The 18,025-nt window shown below is 44.9% G+C and overlaps 1 protein-coding gene across 6 annotated transcripts in view; it reads left to right on the top strand.

Annotated features, from left to right (window-relative positions):
- The window catches only part of ATF7 (activating transcription factor 7), a 108,107-nt gene extending 90,452 nt beyond the window's left edge, over positions 1-17,655 (top strand). For 5 of the 6 annotated variants that reach the window (XM_073319013.2, XM_073319015.2, XM_073319011.2 and 2 more), the window contains one exon: positions 3,574-17,655. In XM_073319013.2, coding sequence (XP_073175114.1) covers positions 3,574-3,791 — 218 coding nt within the window. In that variant the 3' untranslated portion in view covers positions 3,792-17,655. The remainder of the gene's footprint in view (positions 1-3,573) is intronic. The other variant, XM_073319016.1, reaches the window with a different exon arrangement.
- Positions 17,656-18,025: the final 370 nt, after the last annotated feature.

Genomic DNA, 18,025 nt, shown 5'->3' with positions numbered 1-18,025 from the left:
CCAGTTTCCCCAAAGTATCCACTGGGCTCTTGGCAGTTGTGGTGGGGTCTCCCCCAAGGATGGCACGCAGCTCCTTGTAGAAGCCTTGTGTCTGCAGCTCAACTCCAGAGCGACTGTTAGCCTCCCTTGCCTTCTGGTACGCCTGCTGCAGCTCCTTGATTTTCACGCAGCGTTGCTGCATGTCCCTGTTGTAGCCCTTCTCCCCCATGCCCTGAGTGACCTGCTCGTAGATATCAGTGTTTCTATGGCTGGATTGGCACTGTGTTTCCACAGACTCAGGAGTTCCATCACTTCCTCTGTACTCCAGGCAGGAGTGCATTTACTGCATGGAGCTGGCATGGTCAGCTGGCAGTTACTAGGTGAGCTCTCCATGCTGAGAAAATGGAATTTAAAATTTGTGAGGTTTTAAAAGAGGAGGAGCGTGTACCTACGTACCTGGCCGTCTCACAGTGGAGTTCAAAATAGTGACCAAAGCGGTCACAATGGGGCATTGTGGGACACCTCCTGGATGCCACTAAAGTTAAGGTAAGTAACGCAGCGTCTAAGCTTTCACTGCATCAACCTAAGTACTACGCCTCTCACGGAGATGCAGTTATTAGGTCAACGTAGTGGACAAGTTACGTCGTCGGGAGCAACATTTTAGTGTAGACGCTTACAGGTTGATATAAGCTTCCCTCAGCCAGCATGAAAAGCAGCTCCATCCCACCCCTTCCGCTTTCCAAGGGCCTAGCTGCCAGGGAGAGGGGCCGAGCAAGCTGACGGGGAAGCACAGGAGGAGAAGAACAACGCACCCTCCTCCAGGTAACTCTGGTGAGGATAGTGCAGCGTCCCCAGGCCGGGTGCAGGTGGGGGGCGATGGGAAAGGCACTAGGAGTAGGCTCCCTCTGCTCAACCTGAGTTAGGATAATTTCCCGCATCCCATGTCTCCCCTGCTGATGTGTCCATGAGGGCATGGGAGTTCTGGGGAGACCCTGTGGTGCTGTTACTCTCCCTAGGCCAGGGCCTGCCCAGCCCAGAGGCATGTGCTCCTCGCTTCTGTGGCCCCAACCCCTCAGGAGCCAGCAGATTGGCTGCTGTGGCCCACGGAGATGGGGCTGGAAGATTTCTCCCAGAGGCAACACGTGGGGCGGCTGTCCCACCTTCCCGGTGTGCCCCCCCCCCCCCCCCCAGCATCAGCTAGTCCCAGTTGTCTCTGGGAGTAGACCAGGCCTGAGTAAGTTTCCCAGACTTGAAGAAGAGCTCTGCGTAAGCTTGAAAGCTGCTCTCTCTCTCACCAACAGAAGTTGATCCAATAAAAAATATTACTTTACCCATCTTGTCTCTCTAATATTCTGGGACCGACATGGCTACAACAACACGGCTTGCTTCACAGTAATCAGCCTGGGATCTAAAAAGCTAACTGGATTTTCTGCCTATTACATTTTCTCCACTAACAAAGATTTTGTACTCTTGGAATTTGTCTGAAGGCTTATTGATGATGCTGAAGACAGAAGGGCTCTGGCTGGCTATCCCTTACTACATCTGCTTGTGTCAGCCTTATGAGAGTTGGAAACTTGTTTGGGTCAGTAAAATAAGATGGAGGGTGCACAGAGAAAATAGGAGAAGTAAGAAGGTGCCATGCCTCCATAGTCTCACTTCTGACTCCCACCCCATTCTGAATCTCCAAAGCATTCCCCTCTGATGAAATGGAACACGTATATTTGCCTTGCAGGTCCCTGGCATCGCCAGTTTATTTTCAGTCATTACAGTGACTCACAGCTTGAGTAATGTGGTCGTGAAATTCATCCCTATCCCCCAGCCTTTGCAGACAGGTGTTCTTTGTGTATAATGCAACATGATTTTTCCTGTTAACTTCCAGAGTTTACAGTTCCTATTTTTATTCCTCAGTCTGTCTACTCCAATAATAGGAATTCATCACACATCTGAATAATAAAAATGAAATTCACACCTCTCCCTTCCCTATTGCACTTCTCCCTGGCTGCCTTTTTTATTATAAAGATTTATGACTAAGCATGTCCTTAAACAAAAATGCCAGATTCCCTTGATGGAATTACAGCTGCCTTATGTACAGTTGGGTTGTTTTATTTGTAATACCTTGTAAATCTCCTTTTTGGGATGCCAAACTCTTCTGTTTCTCTGCTCGACCCTCCCTCCTCATCCCCAAACCAAATTTTTGAAATCTACTGTGCTAGCTGTATCTTTCGATATGTTAGCTGTGTCCTAGCCAGCACCTCACTTACGAGGGTGAGGTGAAACCAGTTTGGGGAAGGGATACAGAGCAATGTGAAAGGACCTAGTGGCAATCTGAATCTTAAAACACACCCAGCTGTGCACAATGAGGCTGTAATTTCTTCTCTGGTTTCTGGTGACATGGGATTTACACTTTTGGTATGTAAGAGGAATCCCGTGTATCCAACCAGAGGTCAATACTGGCTGCTTCAGAGGATGATAACCATATCCTCTCCATAATTCATCTAACCAGCTGTGCAGGAGGGAATTTCCTCTTGATTTAGGCAGATAATGAATGAGCTTATACCCTCCCAAAGCATGAAGTTTGATCACCCTCACTGTAGCATGAGATCAGTCACAAATCATCCTTTTTGTCTAGCACCCCTGCCCAAACACAGTGGGAGAGAATCCAAAGTTTGGAAAACCAATCTGTGTTGGTCATTATATGACTGCAGAAGAAGCTTGCTGGCTTTGTTTGTCTTGTCCTTGCTTCATTGTCCACAGCTTCAAGTTACAGAAAAGTTTAGTGAGCAAGTGGTTTGTCATGAGGTCTAACTGATTTTAATGTTCTAGAGAACAATAAAGAGTAAACAAGATAATTTATATAAAATTCAGAAACACTGCTGTAACGGGATGCTATCAGCTTGTGGAAGAGTTTCTGTTACATACCTCTCTGTGTGTTCACCCAACAGATGGTAAGGACTCCGAAGGAACTGTTCAGTCTCTGGGCTAAATGGCCTCGAACCAAGTACTATACCAGGAAACAACATGTAGGAAAGTACATTTATTATAATGAGGACATAGCTGTATTATAGAAAAGTTAAGCTAGATCTATGGTCCGTGCTTTGATGTTAGCACCTTTTTGCTAAAGATCTCTTTCTAACTCGAGGTTCTTTAAAAATTCCCCCCACTGCTTTTTGTATTTAAATGGGGTGGTCTAGCCAGATCCTAGTTTCGTTCATTGTTTTCTGAATCCTTAGATTGTCCCTGCTCTTTTCACGTGGCTCTTATTCTTTTTTACTTCCTGTCCTAGGTAGTTGTTATAGAATTAGTGCATGCTGTTAACAGCTGCTGCACCCCCTCTTAGAGGTGGATGCATATCAATGTTGGGTTAAATGGTTCCTGCATATGGATCCGTGCATCCATTCTCAAAAGTGCTTTGGGATCAGGCAGGTTGAAAGGCCTCCATGTAAAAGTAAAGCATAGTATCTGATTAACTCTCTCATCATCCGGGGATGCTTGGTAGAGTTAGTCTCGCTTTCCACAGCCCAGTCTTAATGTCAGTAACATCATGATGGGTTCCGTTCCAATTATTATTTTTTCTTTTTTTCTTTTTGAAAACAGAAAGCCCAAAGGAGAGCTCTGAGCCCACCGGTTCCCCTGCTCCTGTCATCCAGCACAGCTCCGTGACAGCATCCCCCAACGAGCTCAACGTGCGCTCTGCAGCTGAAGCTGTTGCCACTTCGGTCCTCACTCAGATGGCAAGCCAAAGGACAGAACTGAGCATGCCCGTACAGTGGCACGTCATTATGGCTCCACAGTCTCAGTCTGCTGGCAGATGATGTCACAAACCACGTGACAGAGAACTAACCCATAAGAACTTGCAGACCGAGAGACTGATCATAACTAAGTCCCTGCTTAATGGGGGCAGATACAGATTTTTTTTTTTTTTTAAAGTGAGTTAAGGGCAGCTATGGAAGCTTCTTTATACTGCATATCCTATACAGAGCCTGGCCCAAAACCTTTGTCACATGATCACCTGTCCGTACAGGATGGCTTCCGATTGAGGGATTTCTGGTCAGTCAACTTACAGAATCATCAGATCACAAAGAGCCTCATTTTGAATGCATCTTGAAAGGTTCATTTTCAGGTATCAGTTACGTTAACACTAAACCTCCCCTGGCTTGTGGTTTCTCTTGGCATTATCGCTATTTTAAGTTTCACCTGTTAGCAAAGGAAAGTAGCTGTTGGGAGGCTGTGACATTTACTGGTGCTGTCACTTTATTTTTAACAGCATGCTGCTTCCAATCATCTGTTTCCCCACCACTGCTCTAGCTGACCTGCAACGTTGCACCTTGGCACAAGAATATTGTCCGAGTTTTCCACTTGGGCTATTGAGGTTAAAAAGGCTTAGGATAATGGGCTTCCTAACTCCATGGGTTTAACTTCCCTGATACCAAAGCTTTTTGGTTCCGAAGCAAGCCTGGCACCTCTGATTCACCTGCAATTAACCATCATTAACTGCTGTAACTTGTGGGGTTTTTAAGTATGTGTTCGCAGTCACTGGTGCAGCCGTAGGAACTGTGGACGTTTCATGTGCTTCTCTCTTAATTGACACCATAGCTGCTAATGATGCAGGTACCTTCTTCAGAAAAGGGCCTGCTTGTAAATCTTCCGTACAACAGTAAAGCAGAACCAAGCTGCTGTCTGCCAGGACTGCGTGCAAAGCTGTTCTTTGTGATGCATGAAAGGATGAGCTGGGGCAGATTGGATATAATGCAAGTCCTAGAATTAACCGGCTATGAAATCCACTACCCATCTCAATAAGTCATGAATTTAAACAAACAAACCCCACACATGTCAAAGGATTGTTTCCCATACATTTAACCTGATGATCTTATAAAGTGGTGGCCTTGAACAAAGGGAGGTGGAAGCATATCCCACTCGCCTGGCCTTTTACCTCCTTTAATGGTTTTCTTCTGCTTCTAGTAGTGGTATATCTATTGCTTTTCCTCAAGAGTAAATGTAGTACTTTTAGAGCTTCCAGGTTCATGGGGTAGATTTAAAACCAGCCTTGACATTTTAAAGGCACTTGGAATTGTCTGCTTATTGCCAAAGTGAGTGTGTGTGCGCGTGTGCGCGCGTGTGTACTTTCTTTAGGTTGTCATTGACCTTTTGCTTGCTGGGTAATAGTTGTGGTTTTGAATTTGTATTTTGGGAGCTGGAAAGGGATGCTGTGTGAATTTGTGCTACAGCAAACCCACCAGTCTGTGAAACTCTCAGCACTTCATCTTTCTTTCCTTCTTTAAAGACACTTTTCCTTCCGTTGAGCTCTTTGACATCTTCACCCTGAGCTGCCAGACCACCTCAAATTGCACTTGCCACTTTTGACCCAAGTTAGTTTGGCTGAGTCAGTAGTTTGGTTTATCTAGACTTGGAATATTTGCCAGGGACAGCAATACCCAAAGCAAAATCTGAGCATGTAGAATTTGACCCCCCCCCAGATACAGGGAAGTTCCATTTATTGCTTTTCTAATTAGGGGGTCTCTTCTCCCCCTTTTCTCCCTCATGTTTCTTCAGGCCTCCCTGCCATATTCTCTAATGTATTTCATGGTCCTAGCTGTCTCTTAATACACTGCTATTGTATGTTTGTCTCACACTGTCTCACACATGCTCTCACACAATTATTCCTGAGATTTTGTGTCCCTTTGCCCTCTGTTTCTTTGCCCTCTTAATATTCAAAGACACTGGAGCTAGTAGCTCTTGCATCTCTGTTCAGAACCTGTGTGTAGTTACTGCAAGAGGCATTCCAGATCAGGCACTTCGTTTTTTTTTTTGTTTGTTTGTTTTTTCTTAAAGCTGTTTCTATAGAGAATTTGCATATAGGAAAGTGCTTTGAGTATAACTATCCCAACAGGGTGTCTGTTTCCTTGATGACAAAGAGCTATACCATCAGCAGGGTTTTCAGGATCGTGTGAGGATAATGCAACAACCGATTTCCGCGATTTCCGATTTCCATTATAAAGTCTAATGGCCTGATTGGACAAGACACAGGGCCTTTATTTGGCTTAGAATCCAAGACAGAAAGGGATCGTGGCCATGTTGTCAGAGGTCTAATACGACAGCAGGGAATCTGTAAGTATAACTAGTTTAGTCTCTTGCAGACACCGCACTGTCTTGTAAAGGAATAGCTTGCATAGCTCTGACGGATTCATTAGAGTAGCTGGATTCATATGTGTGGCTCAAGAGGCCCAAACAGCTTCTACATGATAACTGATCATACTCCACTTCCAGCCTGCAGGCTAACATTAGTGTCTGAAAGCTAGTGGATGTTTAGCAAGAGGTAGGGGAAGCCCATTTTAACACCAGTCCCAGTGCATGTTGAGACAGCACCGCTGGGTAAATACTGCCTATTGATAGCCTTAACACATGCATAAAGCAGCCTTCAAATACCTTCCATTGTTAAGAGACTGGCAGCTCAAGGATACAGCTGCACAATAGACTGTACAGAAGGGGATGGGGTGGTAAATACAGTGCAAGTTGGACAAGTGTGAAAAGGCTTTAACCGAAAGTAAATTTGCTTTGGTGCTCGCAAACCTTATTAATTTCCATGGATACTTGTACAAGGGACCATTTTTTTGGTCCGAGGAAAGCAACACGCATGTGCACGTATGTGTTTGCACAGCTATCTTGGACTCGTTTATTTCCTTCTTCCTGCTCCTTGAACTCTTAGTCAGGATTGAAACAATACCATGTGACTTAGGTGACCAATCACATTTCAGATAGGGAATAATCAAAGGCATAGTAGAATAGAATAGCTTCCCAGCACCGTACAAACTGGAGTTAGGGTGACCAGATGTCCTGATTTTTATAGGGACAGTCCTGATTTTGGGGTCTTTTTCTTATATAGGCTCCTATTACCCCCCATCCCCTGTCCTGATTTTTCACACTTGCTGTCTGGTCACCGTAACTGGAGTGGATTTGTGTAATGAGTTTGAAAGCTTCAGATTGCAAACAGACTTGTAAAAATCAGTCCATTGAGCAAAAATGGACAATGTTTTTTTTTAAACAGATTCTGTTCTAAATAGCTCACTCTGCTACAGTCACAACTAAGGGTCTGCCTGACCAGTAGAAGTTGCACATGGGCTAGCTGAATCCAACTACTCAAGACAGCACTTTGCGGGGTTCAGTGCTGGCTAGCAAGCCAGTTATGTACCCAGGGTCCATACTGGGCTTGCGCTCCCCTGAGCTGCAGCTTGTACCATGCTGTGTTCACCGCTGCAGTTACCTGTGCTAGCTGGCTTAAAGCTAGCTCAGGTAGACTAGCCCATGCACGGCTTTTGCTGTGTAGACAGACCCTAAATCACTGATCCTTTTCTTCCCAGCACCTGTCTTTGTAATGGGAGGGGCTTACGAGGTTCAGAAAGCAGGGAGACACTTGAAGTGGAAAAACTCACCAAGTGTCAGTGTAATGGACTCTGGTCCCTGCTCACTACTGGCCTCTTGTGGTCAGTGGTCGTGGTGTAAGATCCTCCATCTTAATCCCTCCTTCCTAGGGCTTCCTGTACGTTCAAAACAGGCTTTGTATGGCAAAACAGCCCTTTTTTCAATAGAAAATCCCCCAAATAAGGAAAAACCCGTCAGGCCCCTGGTCCCATTCTTGCTCCTTCTTAAAACGGCCAGTCATCCAGACACAGAACAACCCAATCAAGGGTGTTTCTCACACTCCTCGGTCTCTGACAGTCTGAACTGTGGGGTTGTTTCTCCCTGGGGTCTGGAGGCAGACCAAGGGATTTGGCCACATTCAAGGAGCTATGGTAATGGGTGATTTTGCTGTACATCCTGACTCAAGGGGTTTGAATGAGCAGGAGAAAGCAGAAGGATTATAGGTACTATAGTCTTTAGTCACTACAGCTGTAAGTACAGCAACCATCATATTCGTTACCAAAATGATGTGGAACTGATTGAGAGGTGTGTGAACTTGCTCCCTGGGACAGTACAGCATTATTGTAAAATCTGTCTGCCTTTTGCTCTCCTTACTTAACCACTGGAGATCAAAAACTACACAAGTCTGTGATCTGGGAGTTGCTACCAGGTCCTGCCAGAAAACTACGGCTGGTCAGACAGAGCAATGACTGTTGGGGGCTGAGACCTCATGCCCTGCTGGGGGCTAGAAACATACAGTGCATCCATGGCATATTTCCTGCCCTGACAAATCACCAGAAAACAGACCTTAAAATCTTGTCCTTCTGATTACCATCTTGTGGCCCACCCACTTCAGTTCTGACCTGGTTTGTGTGTATGCTCTCCTGAACTTACAGAGCTATAAAGTAATGTTTTCTACTATCTGGAAGCAGCAGGCAATTCCATCTTTCAGATGGCGTGTAAAGCATTAATCTTTATGGGGGTTCATGAGCAGCTACTAAACATCCAGCCAGAATTGAAGTTTAGAGGAGGGGAAAGCAAGATGATAATTTGTATGTCATGATTTTAAATGTACGCTGTCAAGTTAAATCACACTTCAGTCTGACAGTTTTTACCTCCTCTTGTTATAGGTGATGCCTAAGATTGCTAGCACTTGGAGATAAATAATTATTCTTAAACTTTTTTTCCCCTGTTTATTTACTCTGCATATTGAGCAATATCTTAGTCAGGTTTCAATATTTCTTCTCTGTCACTTAGTCAGTTCCCGTGTACGTTTGAGTTGTCAGTGTGTTAAAGGGAGAAATGTCTTGGAAAAATAGGAAAATGTGCCTGTAAAACTGCAAAAGTTGGCAGGAGTGCTCAGGAGACATGTAGACTAGAAACTGCTTTTAATGGTAATTAACTAGATTTCAAGCTGTTTCCCCTTGAAGTGTGTTTCACTGAACATACTAAAACCATGTTCAGTGTTTAAAATATTTTTATGTATTTAAAAAGAAAACTCAGTAGTTTCACAGAAGAGGTGGAAGTGAGTTTAATCTCCAGCTGGTTTTCTGTCTCCCAGCAGAGTCTGAGCATGTCTGAGTCCCAGGCTGCTGAAGACAAACTGTTTCTCTTTCTGTGTTTAAAATAGACAACTTCCTTCATGGGGCCTAGGGAGGTCCTTGGTAATGAGCTTAGCACTCAGATGTCCTCTCTGACTTCCTGGGAGAAGGAACTGCAGCAAGGAGACAAAATTCTAAATGTGTCACCTTTTGAGATGTTCTGCAGAACCAACTCAGGATAGCAAACGTATTGCAAATAACTTCAGTGCTTTGGTGATACCTGTATTTCTAGGTCCAATATCTTATAACCTGCTACTTCTGGAAATATGGGCAGGAGCAGAACAAATGCTGTCAGGACCAGAAACTCCACCCCCTGTCTCCCTCAGCATGGTTCCTGGATCAGAATAAAACATACTCTGTTCCTACTCAGTGTCCATTTCAACTAACGTTTGCCACTGAATGAAAGTATCACAGAGCAGCTCCAGATTTGGTGGCTCCCCACAACTACGTAGCTAGCTTAATAGCATACAAGACAGCTTAGCTTTCACTGACAAGCTGATCTTTGCCTGGCCTTATTAAAAAGGACAAATCTAGAAGTAAACAGGAGTTTCAGACGTGTAAATGTTGGAGGTCCCCTTCATTATGGGGGACACACCTGCCTGGTGCTACCTTGTGAAAAGCAATCATGACTGTGCAAAATGTTTTAAACAGGTTAAAGATTTTTTTGAAAGTATTTCATTTTATGTCCCCAATCCTGATTTCAATATCAGCCCTTCTCTTCCTTCCCAAGTCCCTTGCTGGTAGCTAGCTTGAAATGTAAATAGGCTGCGAGCTGCTTCCCATCCATTTTGAAGCAGATACATCTATATAGAATGTTCTCATCCTGAATCTATCTATGAATCTATTCCACTTCACCTAGAAGGCCTGATCCTTGGAGATGCCAAGAGCACTCCTCTCCCATCGAAACCAGGAAGAGCTAAGGTTGCTAAATATCTTGTAGGAAGCATCACTGGATTGAGGCCCATAAGGGAGAGATGCTACCAAAGAGCCCTGCTAGCTCCAATAACCTGTGGCAAAATCCTTTGCTGTTTTCTTACCAAGATGAAGTGCTGCAGTGCATTGCATGCAGATAGCACTTCCTGATCCGCTCTTACCGCATAGGAAGGATGTCCATCTGTGAGTTGTCTGTCAAGCAAAGGATTAATTGTGCTCTTAACTAGATAACTCCCATACAGGTGACTAATCAGGGCAGTAACCTAGGGAGAGGATGGGCTCTGGAGAGTTGCAACAGATGCCAGAAAAAAACCAAAAAAAAAACCAGATGACATTATGGGATTTCAGATTTGTTGGTTTCAATGGACAACTACTTCGGTGCTAAGATTTTAATTTTAGGGGCTCAGTTTTTCCATTAGGATCTCATTTATTCACAACTGCATGGATTTGCTCATGCAAATGGCTGTGCTTGAGCAAATAAATACTGCCGACATCATTAGAGGAGGCCTGCTGAAAAGATGTGGCCCATGTGAAGTTCTGTCCTTTAGCCAAGCAGCGTTTACAGCCCCTGAGGAGCCTTTATATCATGAGGAGTATAAGTCACTGACTGTTGAGTGTGTGTTTAGAACAATTATGCAACCAGTTGCTAGGTTATTCCTTTAAATCACCAGCTTCTCCATAATTGCATCTTTTCCTAGAGATGATTTCCTATTAATCTGTGTGTAAAATTACTGATCAGTGTCAAGGAAATCCCACCTTCTTGTTTCAGAGTAGCAGCCGTGTTAGTCTGTATCTGCAAAAAAAAACAGGAGTACTTGTGGCACCTTAGAGACTAACAAATTTATTAGAGCATAAGCTTTCGTGGGCTACAGCTCGCTTCATCGGATGCATTGAATGGAACATATAGTAAGAAGATTATATATAATACACACATACAGAGAAGGTGGAATTTTCCATACAAACTGTAAGAGGCTAATTAATTAAGATGAGCTATTATCAGCAGGAGAAAAAAACTTTTGTAGTGATAATCAAGATGGCCCATTTAGACAGTTGACAAGAAAGTGCGAGGATACTTAACATGTGGAAATAGATTCAATATGTGTAATGACCCAGCCACTCCCAGTCTCTATTCAAACCCAAGTTAATGGTATCTAGTTTGCATATTAATTCAAGCTCAGCAGTTTCTTGTTGGAGTCTGTTTTTGAAGCTTTTCTGTTGCAGAATTGTTACCCTTAAGTCTTTTACTGAGTAGCCAGAGAGGTTGAAGTGTTCTCTTACCAGTTTTTGAATGTTATGATTCCTGATGTCAGATTTGTGTCCATTTATTCTTTTGCGTAGAGACTGTCTAGTTTGGCCAATATACATGGCAGAGGGGCATTGCTGGCACATGGTGGCTTATGGCTTTCTGTGATCATCCTTGCTGCTAATGAGGGTTGTACATGTTGGGAATTTCCTTCTGGATCTATAGATGGGGATGCCCTTTTTTATCCCATTTTCCTGTGCTGGCTCAGCTACCCACATCAGTGCTGCGCAATCTCATGGACTTGTTCGGTGACCGCTGCTTTTTCAACCTAAAGTGAAGAACTTTTTTTAGAAAGCAAAACCTTAGATTCCTGAATAGATGGAAATATCCACAGACGGCTCAAACTCCACGTAGTCCGCAGACTTGCTGCACATAGGAGTTATTTTGTCCTCCTAGTCCCAGGGCTTTTCAGACAGCCTTCCCAATATCATCTTAGGGCTTGGAGTTAGCTAAAGCAAGTTTCACTGGCCATCCCTGTGGCTTTAGAAGAGCGTCAGCAATTAGTTGTCTTAGGCCAAAGGGGGCCCTGACTAATTTCAATTTTTAATTAATTGACTGCCCACACCTACTCTTCATGAAAATTTCTCCTCCTGGGAACGACACAGAATGTTTTGGATTGCATGTGATCTTTGGCCCTTATGTGTGGCCTGCTTCACAGTGGGAAAATGATCCTCTTCTGGCTTATTTCACGAGGCCAGGAAAAATATTGCAGTGTTTAAAAGGTACGTGTAAGTTCTTATTGAACAAGGGCTAAGCACTAGCTGTAGGATCATACTCTTTCAGAGCAGTATTTTTTAATCAGTTAGTGTTTACCTTCATTATAATAAAAACAAATAATTAAATAATAAATTAGAGGCAATTAGGATAGACTTGCATTTCTTTCCCTACAACATCAGAATATTGAACCCCATGACATTCTCAGCAAGAATCTAGCCTGGCCCTCAGGGGCTCATAGCAGAGAGAAACTAATTTTCTCCTTTTGTTCTCCCAAGCCCATCCAATTAAGACTAAAAAGATCAGATTCCTCTGTATATTCTTAAATTCTACTGTTGCTTTTTGATACAATTAGGTGTGGGGTAGGACCTCAACCAAAGAATTAGTGTTGCCTCTTCCTTGTCACTGTGGCTTGAGAACATCCTGATTGTTACAAAAATTTAAAAAATTAAAAATCAAAAGTGAACAACAAAACAGGGCTCCTGATAAGGAGCTCTTTGATGTGAGAGCAGCTGTCACTAATTTCTTGCCCTCACTGTAGCTTTTCTCTCATCTTTGTCATGGCCTGCTATATTTTTACACTACACATACCAGGGGTCGTAGTCTTGTACTCAAAAGCTCTTGTTACTATTAGGGTTGAGTATTAATGGTCATGAAATGACTAGCACTTTTAAGAGATCATCTGACAGAATTGTGGTGCCTTTGCTTTAAGATTTCTTTTGGTTGCCGGCCAAAACAGATGCAAGTTTGTTGGGAGGAGGGGTGGGTTGGAGGACCAGGCAGGGCTGGGTTATGAAATTTAGTAAATCCCATGCTCTGTGGGTCTGCAGCCAAGTACAAACAAAAATCCCCACTTTTCAGCTCAGTTCCTTTTGCTCCTGTATTAGCAAATTCAGGGCAATAACTGGGAGGTCTCGAGTTATCAACAGTAAGCTAGTGAAAGAGCTAATTTCCTAGTACTTTTGATTTAAATATATCATCCAGATTGTGCTACAGTTCCCTGGGAGCAGGAGCACTTTGCTGGTCTCATTCCAAGAGGCAATTTAGTGTAGATCCTCGGACTAGAGAACTGCATGGCGAGAGAGCTGTGGGTTTTGTGGGTTAATCTCTGTGATTGTGGAACTCCGTCCGCATGGAGGAGCCTATTTTGTAACTGATTTTTCTCAAAGATTCGCCGTCTCCTTGGGAGAGGAGGGGAGAATGGAGTTCGCTTTTGTGTTATAAAACCAGGTGGGCCTTTTACCCAGTTTAATAGACGGGGTAGATAAAGTACACAGGAGTCCTGTGACTTGGTTAGAGGACACAGTGAGCCCAGGATGCTCCCGAATCCTCTAGTCCCATGCTGTAACCACTAGTCAGTGTGACTTTCCACTTTGCTGGGGGTACTGTTAACCACCCCGTTAAGCAGGTGCTTGATTCCTGCTCTGAGCTAATTACTGTCATCCACCCCCAATCCAGAGTTCTTAAATCACCCTGCCACCCCCACTCCATGACCTGAACGACGACATACTTTTTTTCTTTTAAGCTTTTCTCCAGCAGGAGACCTAGGATTAACGTTTCTGCACTAAACATACATTTTCTACTTACGAGAAGCGGCACTAGGAGACCTCAGGATAGGAGAGTCCTGAGGCAGCATGGGTAGTTATGTGAAGCGTTTCCTTTTTCCACCCATAATCCATTGTTTACCCAAATGAAATGTAAGGAACTCTCTAAGCCAACCCACCCCACCCCACATGTGTGTTTCTTACACATTAGACACAAGGCTCAGACTCCTTCTGACAGTCTGGCCTAGCTTCAGATAAGAAACATTAACGAGAGCCACCTGGAACTTCAACATCAAACGTTCTGGGCTCTGTTCTGAATCTAGAATTCTGTGGCTTTAGAGCAGGTTCTGCATTTGTCAGAACAAGTTCTCCTTTGCTCCGCTCAAACCACTGTCCATTCATACAGCCCGTGAATCTATATCCCCTCAATTCCCAGGCATCTGGATAAAAGGATAGCCTGAGAGGTGGGGGTGGGGGTGGGGGTGTTCCTTTTACAGCCCATATTGACAAAGCAGGAGTGAGGTAATATTTTTTTTTATTGGACCAGTATCTGTTGGTGAGAAAGACAAGCTTTCAGGTGACACAGAACTCTTCTTCAGGTCTGGGGTATCTCTCACCAACAGAAGTTGGTCCAATAAAAGACATTACCTCACCCACCTTACCTCTCTAATGTCCTAGGACCGACCCAGCTACAACAACACTGTGTACAAAGGTTTGATTAAGCAGGCCTGGCATTGGACTTACCTGAGAGATTTGCTTACTGGGCTGCAGGCTGGACAACAATCCCCTTGAAACTTAATCCTATAGCATTACCTAGTGCACCTTGGTTGCAGCCGCAGTTATGTGGGACACAAATGAAGAGGTCCTTGATTTTGCATTGTGTCTGATTGGTTAATTTCTAGACCCAGCTGTAGAGGTATACGGTGCTTCTGTTTCAGAGACAGACTGAATACACAATTCAGCGGTGTCAGTCTGAAGTTTCACTGAGGTTTGGAGCTCTGGTGGCTCTAAATCCACATTTCCAGTTGGGACCTTGATGCCCTGGTGGTAGCTGCCAGACTGTTTCTGGCTGCTGCTTTGGTGCCCTCTACTGGAAGCTGTCACACGGTACAGGCTGAGGCCTTGGAAAGCTGACCCCTTATAGTTTCAAGTGACAGCTGGTTACATGAATTTCACTTTGATTCTAGTCTCCTTAGTCAAGGCTATGCCCTGGGCACTTCTGGTTTGGAGCAGAGCTTAGGCACCTTCGTTCAGGTGTCTTGATTTCCAGTTTTGGTGCTATTTCTGAAACATAGGAGGGCTTTGCATACCAGAAACCTTGATTTCTCTCCCCCCACCCCCTTGCCTCAAGCACCCAGGTGGGATGTTGTAGAGCAACAAGGAGAGAGAGGTCGTTGCCCTATTTGAATGAAATCCGCTCTTCCTCCTAAAGCCAGTCTCCATCTGGGCATTTTATACCATGCTCATCACCCTTTTTTTATCTGATCTTTGAGATACTTCTCCACTGATTTTTAAAGGTGCTAATGACTTGGAAGGGTCCAGAGATGCTGTTGTCTGTGCCCCATGGAATCTAGCACAAACACAACCATGGTGCTGTAATGAGAAGCTGCCTTTGTTCAGCTGGGTTTGTCCCCCGTTAGCCCTTTTCTCTTATTTAGCATTGTGTGCTGTATACTGAAGGACTGAATCATTATCATCGTGTTAAAAAGTCCCATACCGGGAGTGCTGTAGAGTTCTGTAACACCATACATTCTGCATTTGTTGTGCTGTATTGCTTTTATTTGGGGAGGGAGTAGGGGACATGGGAGAAGGCGCTGTGGATGCTTTCGGCATGGGGCAGTTTCCCAGCACACCCTGGATCCATTAGCGGCCGCAGCTGCACAAAGCCAGCACCTTCTGTCTTGAGGGAGACTATTACAATAGCAGAAAGGAGTTAAGGGAAGGGTATGTTGTAGGTAGCCATAGGTTGTCTTAGCCATTTTCCACCTAAGGCATGGGGAGGGGAATTTATCTCACACCTGGCATGGTCTATTACAAGTGGTACCTGACCAAGATAAGGGCTGGATGCTTGTTAGCTTTTCTCTGGAACTCCAGGCTGATGCCAATAGTGGATCTGGTTTTCGTTGCACTGAGGTTTCTTATGCAGCCAGGCAGGGAGCCGCACTCTGACCCCAAACTCAGCCCTGGTCTACACTACAGAGTTCGGCTGATGTAAGGCAGCTTACATCGACCTGATGACGACTTAATAACTCCACTTCTGTGAGCAGCGTAGCGCTTAGATCGATGCAGAGTCAGTGTAGACATTGTGTTGCTTCCATCGGCTGTTGCTGCCTTGCACAAGCCCTCCCACGACGCCCCACGCTGACTGTTAAATCGGTGCAAGCGCTCCTGGTGAGGATGCACACTGCTGACACAAGCAGCGTAGTGTGGATGTGCAAAAGCAGTTTAATTACTGCGGTTGCTGTGAGTTGAAGTACCTTAGGATGACTTAATTTTGTAGTGTAGACTTGCCCTTGGCAACTTTCAATCCTAATGGATTGGGGAAGGAATCACTTAATGAGTAATGGGAAGTAAAGGTCCACCTGTCCCTCAAGCTCCCGGACCTGTTAATCTCTCCCTTCCTGTGGGACATTACGAGACCACCACTTGCTGCTTTTGCCATTTGCCACACAGTACTGAGCTGCTGAAGCAACTCCATGATACTTGGCAGTCACAAGAAGCCTTTGCTGTTTGGTTGGTTGGTTTTTAAGGGGCTAAGTCAGTTGACAGAGGTTGGCCGGAGTGGAGAAAATCCACTTGTGGGTTAAAATGGGGTGTTAATTTTTAACTTGTTGAGAGATGGGGGCCCAGCCGCAAGGTTTTATGGATATGGAAACCTGGAGGGGAGTGGGTTTGGCCCACTGGAGATCAAGGTAACCCAGATCCCTCCGCGTTCTAGACTGCCCAGAGCCAGAGTTTTCATTGGAGCTTAACGACCTGAGGGACCTACAGCCTCTGAAATAACACGGTAGCGATTTCACCTTTAAATCTGCTCCACTAGCTTTGCGCTAAAATTCTGTCGGTCTTAAAAAGTCTCGCATAAATGAGGCCACCCTGACCTCTGCTCCCCTCTCTCTTCTAATGCAGATGGAAGGAGTGTTTTAGCCCAGGCCAAAGCTGCTCCCTTGCCTTGGAAGAGAGAACAGATTATTCTTGGCTCCTCCAAAGCAAGGGCAGCCCATCCAGTAGCCTTGATTCTCATTAGCAACCCCTGGGGATTCAGGAGGACGGGTGTCGCATGCAGGGCCTGCAAGACAGGTGACCTCTCCCTTCCGTCACTGGGCTAGAGGCATAATGAAAGGAGTGACCTTTGTCCACGGGCTCCTGCCAGTTGTCCCTGGTGCTCTCTGGGAGCAGGACGGCGGCTCTTTGACACACGGCTCTCCAGGTCGAACAAGGTCTTGCTCTCTGTCCCACACCTCACAGCAGCAGCCCAAGGAACCAGGTCCCGGGATTTGCCTTCCCACAGCAAAAAACAAAACAAAACCCCAACAGTCTTCGTTTGCATGGGACTGCAGTAGTGCAAGAATCCACCTGACACCTTTCCTTCAACCAATAGCTGGCTGTTTTATATGGAGAGCTTTTACGATCAATAATGGAAGAAAATAAAAAAACCACAAAAATAAATCCCTGAAAAGCTTAACCACAAGAGTGTAGTATCTCTATAAAAGAAAATACCTATGTATGAATATATATAGAAATATATCGACATATATCAACTTTCCTGAATGGATGCACAATTCCTTATGCAATGAAATTGTTTTTAGATGTATCCAAACCTGGACTCCCTGACCCTCCCTCCCTGCTACAGGTTTGTTGTACAATTCTTGACTTGCTCTGCCTTTCGCAACAAAACGAGAGGAGGTGCAGGCAGGTCACACTAGCAAATAAAAAATGTTCTTCACCTAAGTGCTCCTGTGAGCAGGTCCTCACAATTTCGCATTAGCCTGTGCCATGGATTCCTGTTGACCTTTGTGTCCGCAGGGGCGGAGGAGAGTCGTGGCACAGCCCTGTGTTGTATTTTGCTGTTTAAAAACAAAATCCTGGCACTTATCAATTTGTTCCTTCAGCCACTGTTCTTACCAAACATATAATGTGCCTTTTATTTATGCTGCAAATATAACATTAAAATATTAACAAGGATAAACTCTCTGCTGTGTGATTCCATTACAAGAAGACCCCAACAGGCATACGCCGCGGGGATCTTCACTGTACAGACATTTCTCTCTCTCCTAGTTTTCTATCCGTTGCTTTTTTTCCGTGTGTTGTCATCACAGGCCTGATGTTTGTGAACAGGCAGAAGGTTGCATAGATGACCCCTTTCCACACCAGAGGCAGCTGCTCCCAGAATAGCAGGCCACCTGGTGTAGGGTCACAGCATCTATTCCACCCTGCCTTGTCCAGGAGTGTCTGACCCGGAGAGAGCTGTGATCCTTCCACATTCCACTAGCTCGGCAGTATCAGCCTGGTCAGTGCTTGGATGGGAGGCCATCTGAACGCACCCAAGTGCTGCCCAG

The sequence above is a fragment of the Lepidochelys kempii genome, chromosome 20, assembly GCF_965140285.1.
Source record: "Lepidochelys kempii isolate rLepKem1 chromosome 20, rLepKem1.hap1, whole genome shotgun sequence".
In the NCBI taxonomy this organism is placed as follows: Eukaryota; Metazoa; Chordata; order Testudines; family Cheloniidae; genus Lepidochelys; species Lepidochelys kempii.
The sequence above is the reverse complement of the archived record's forward strand: the minus strand, read 5'-3'. Positions and strand labels throughout refer to the sequence as shown.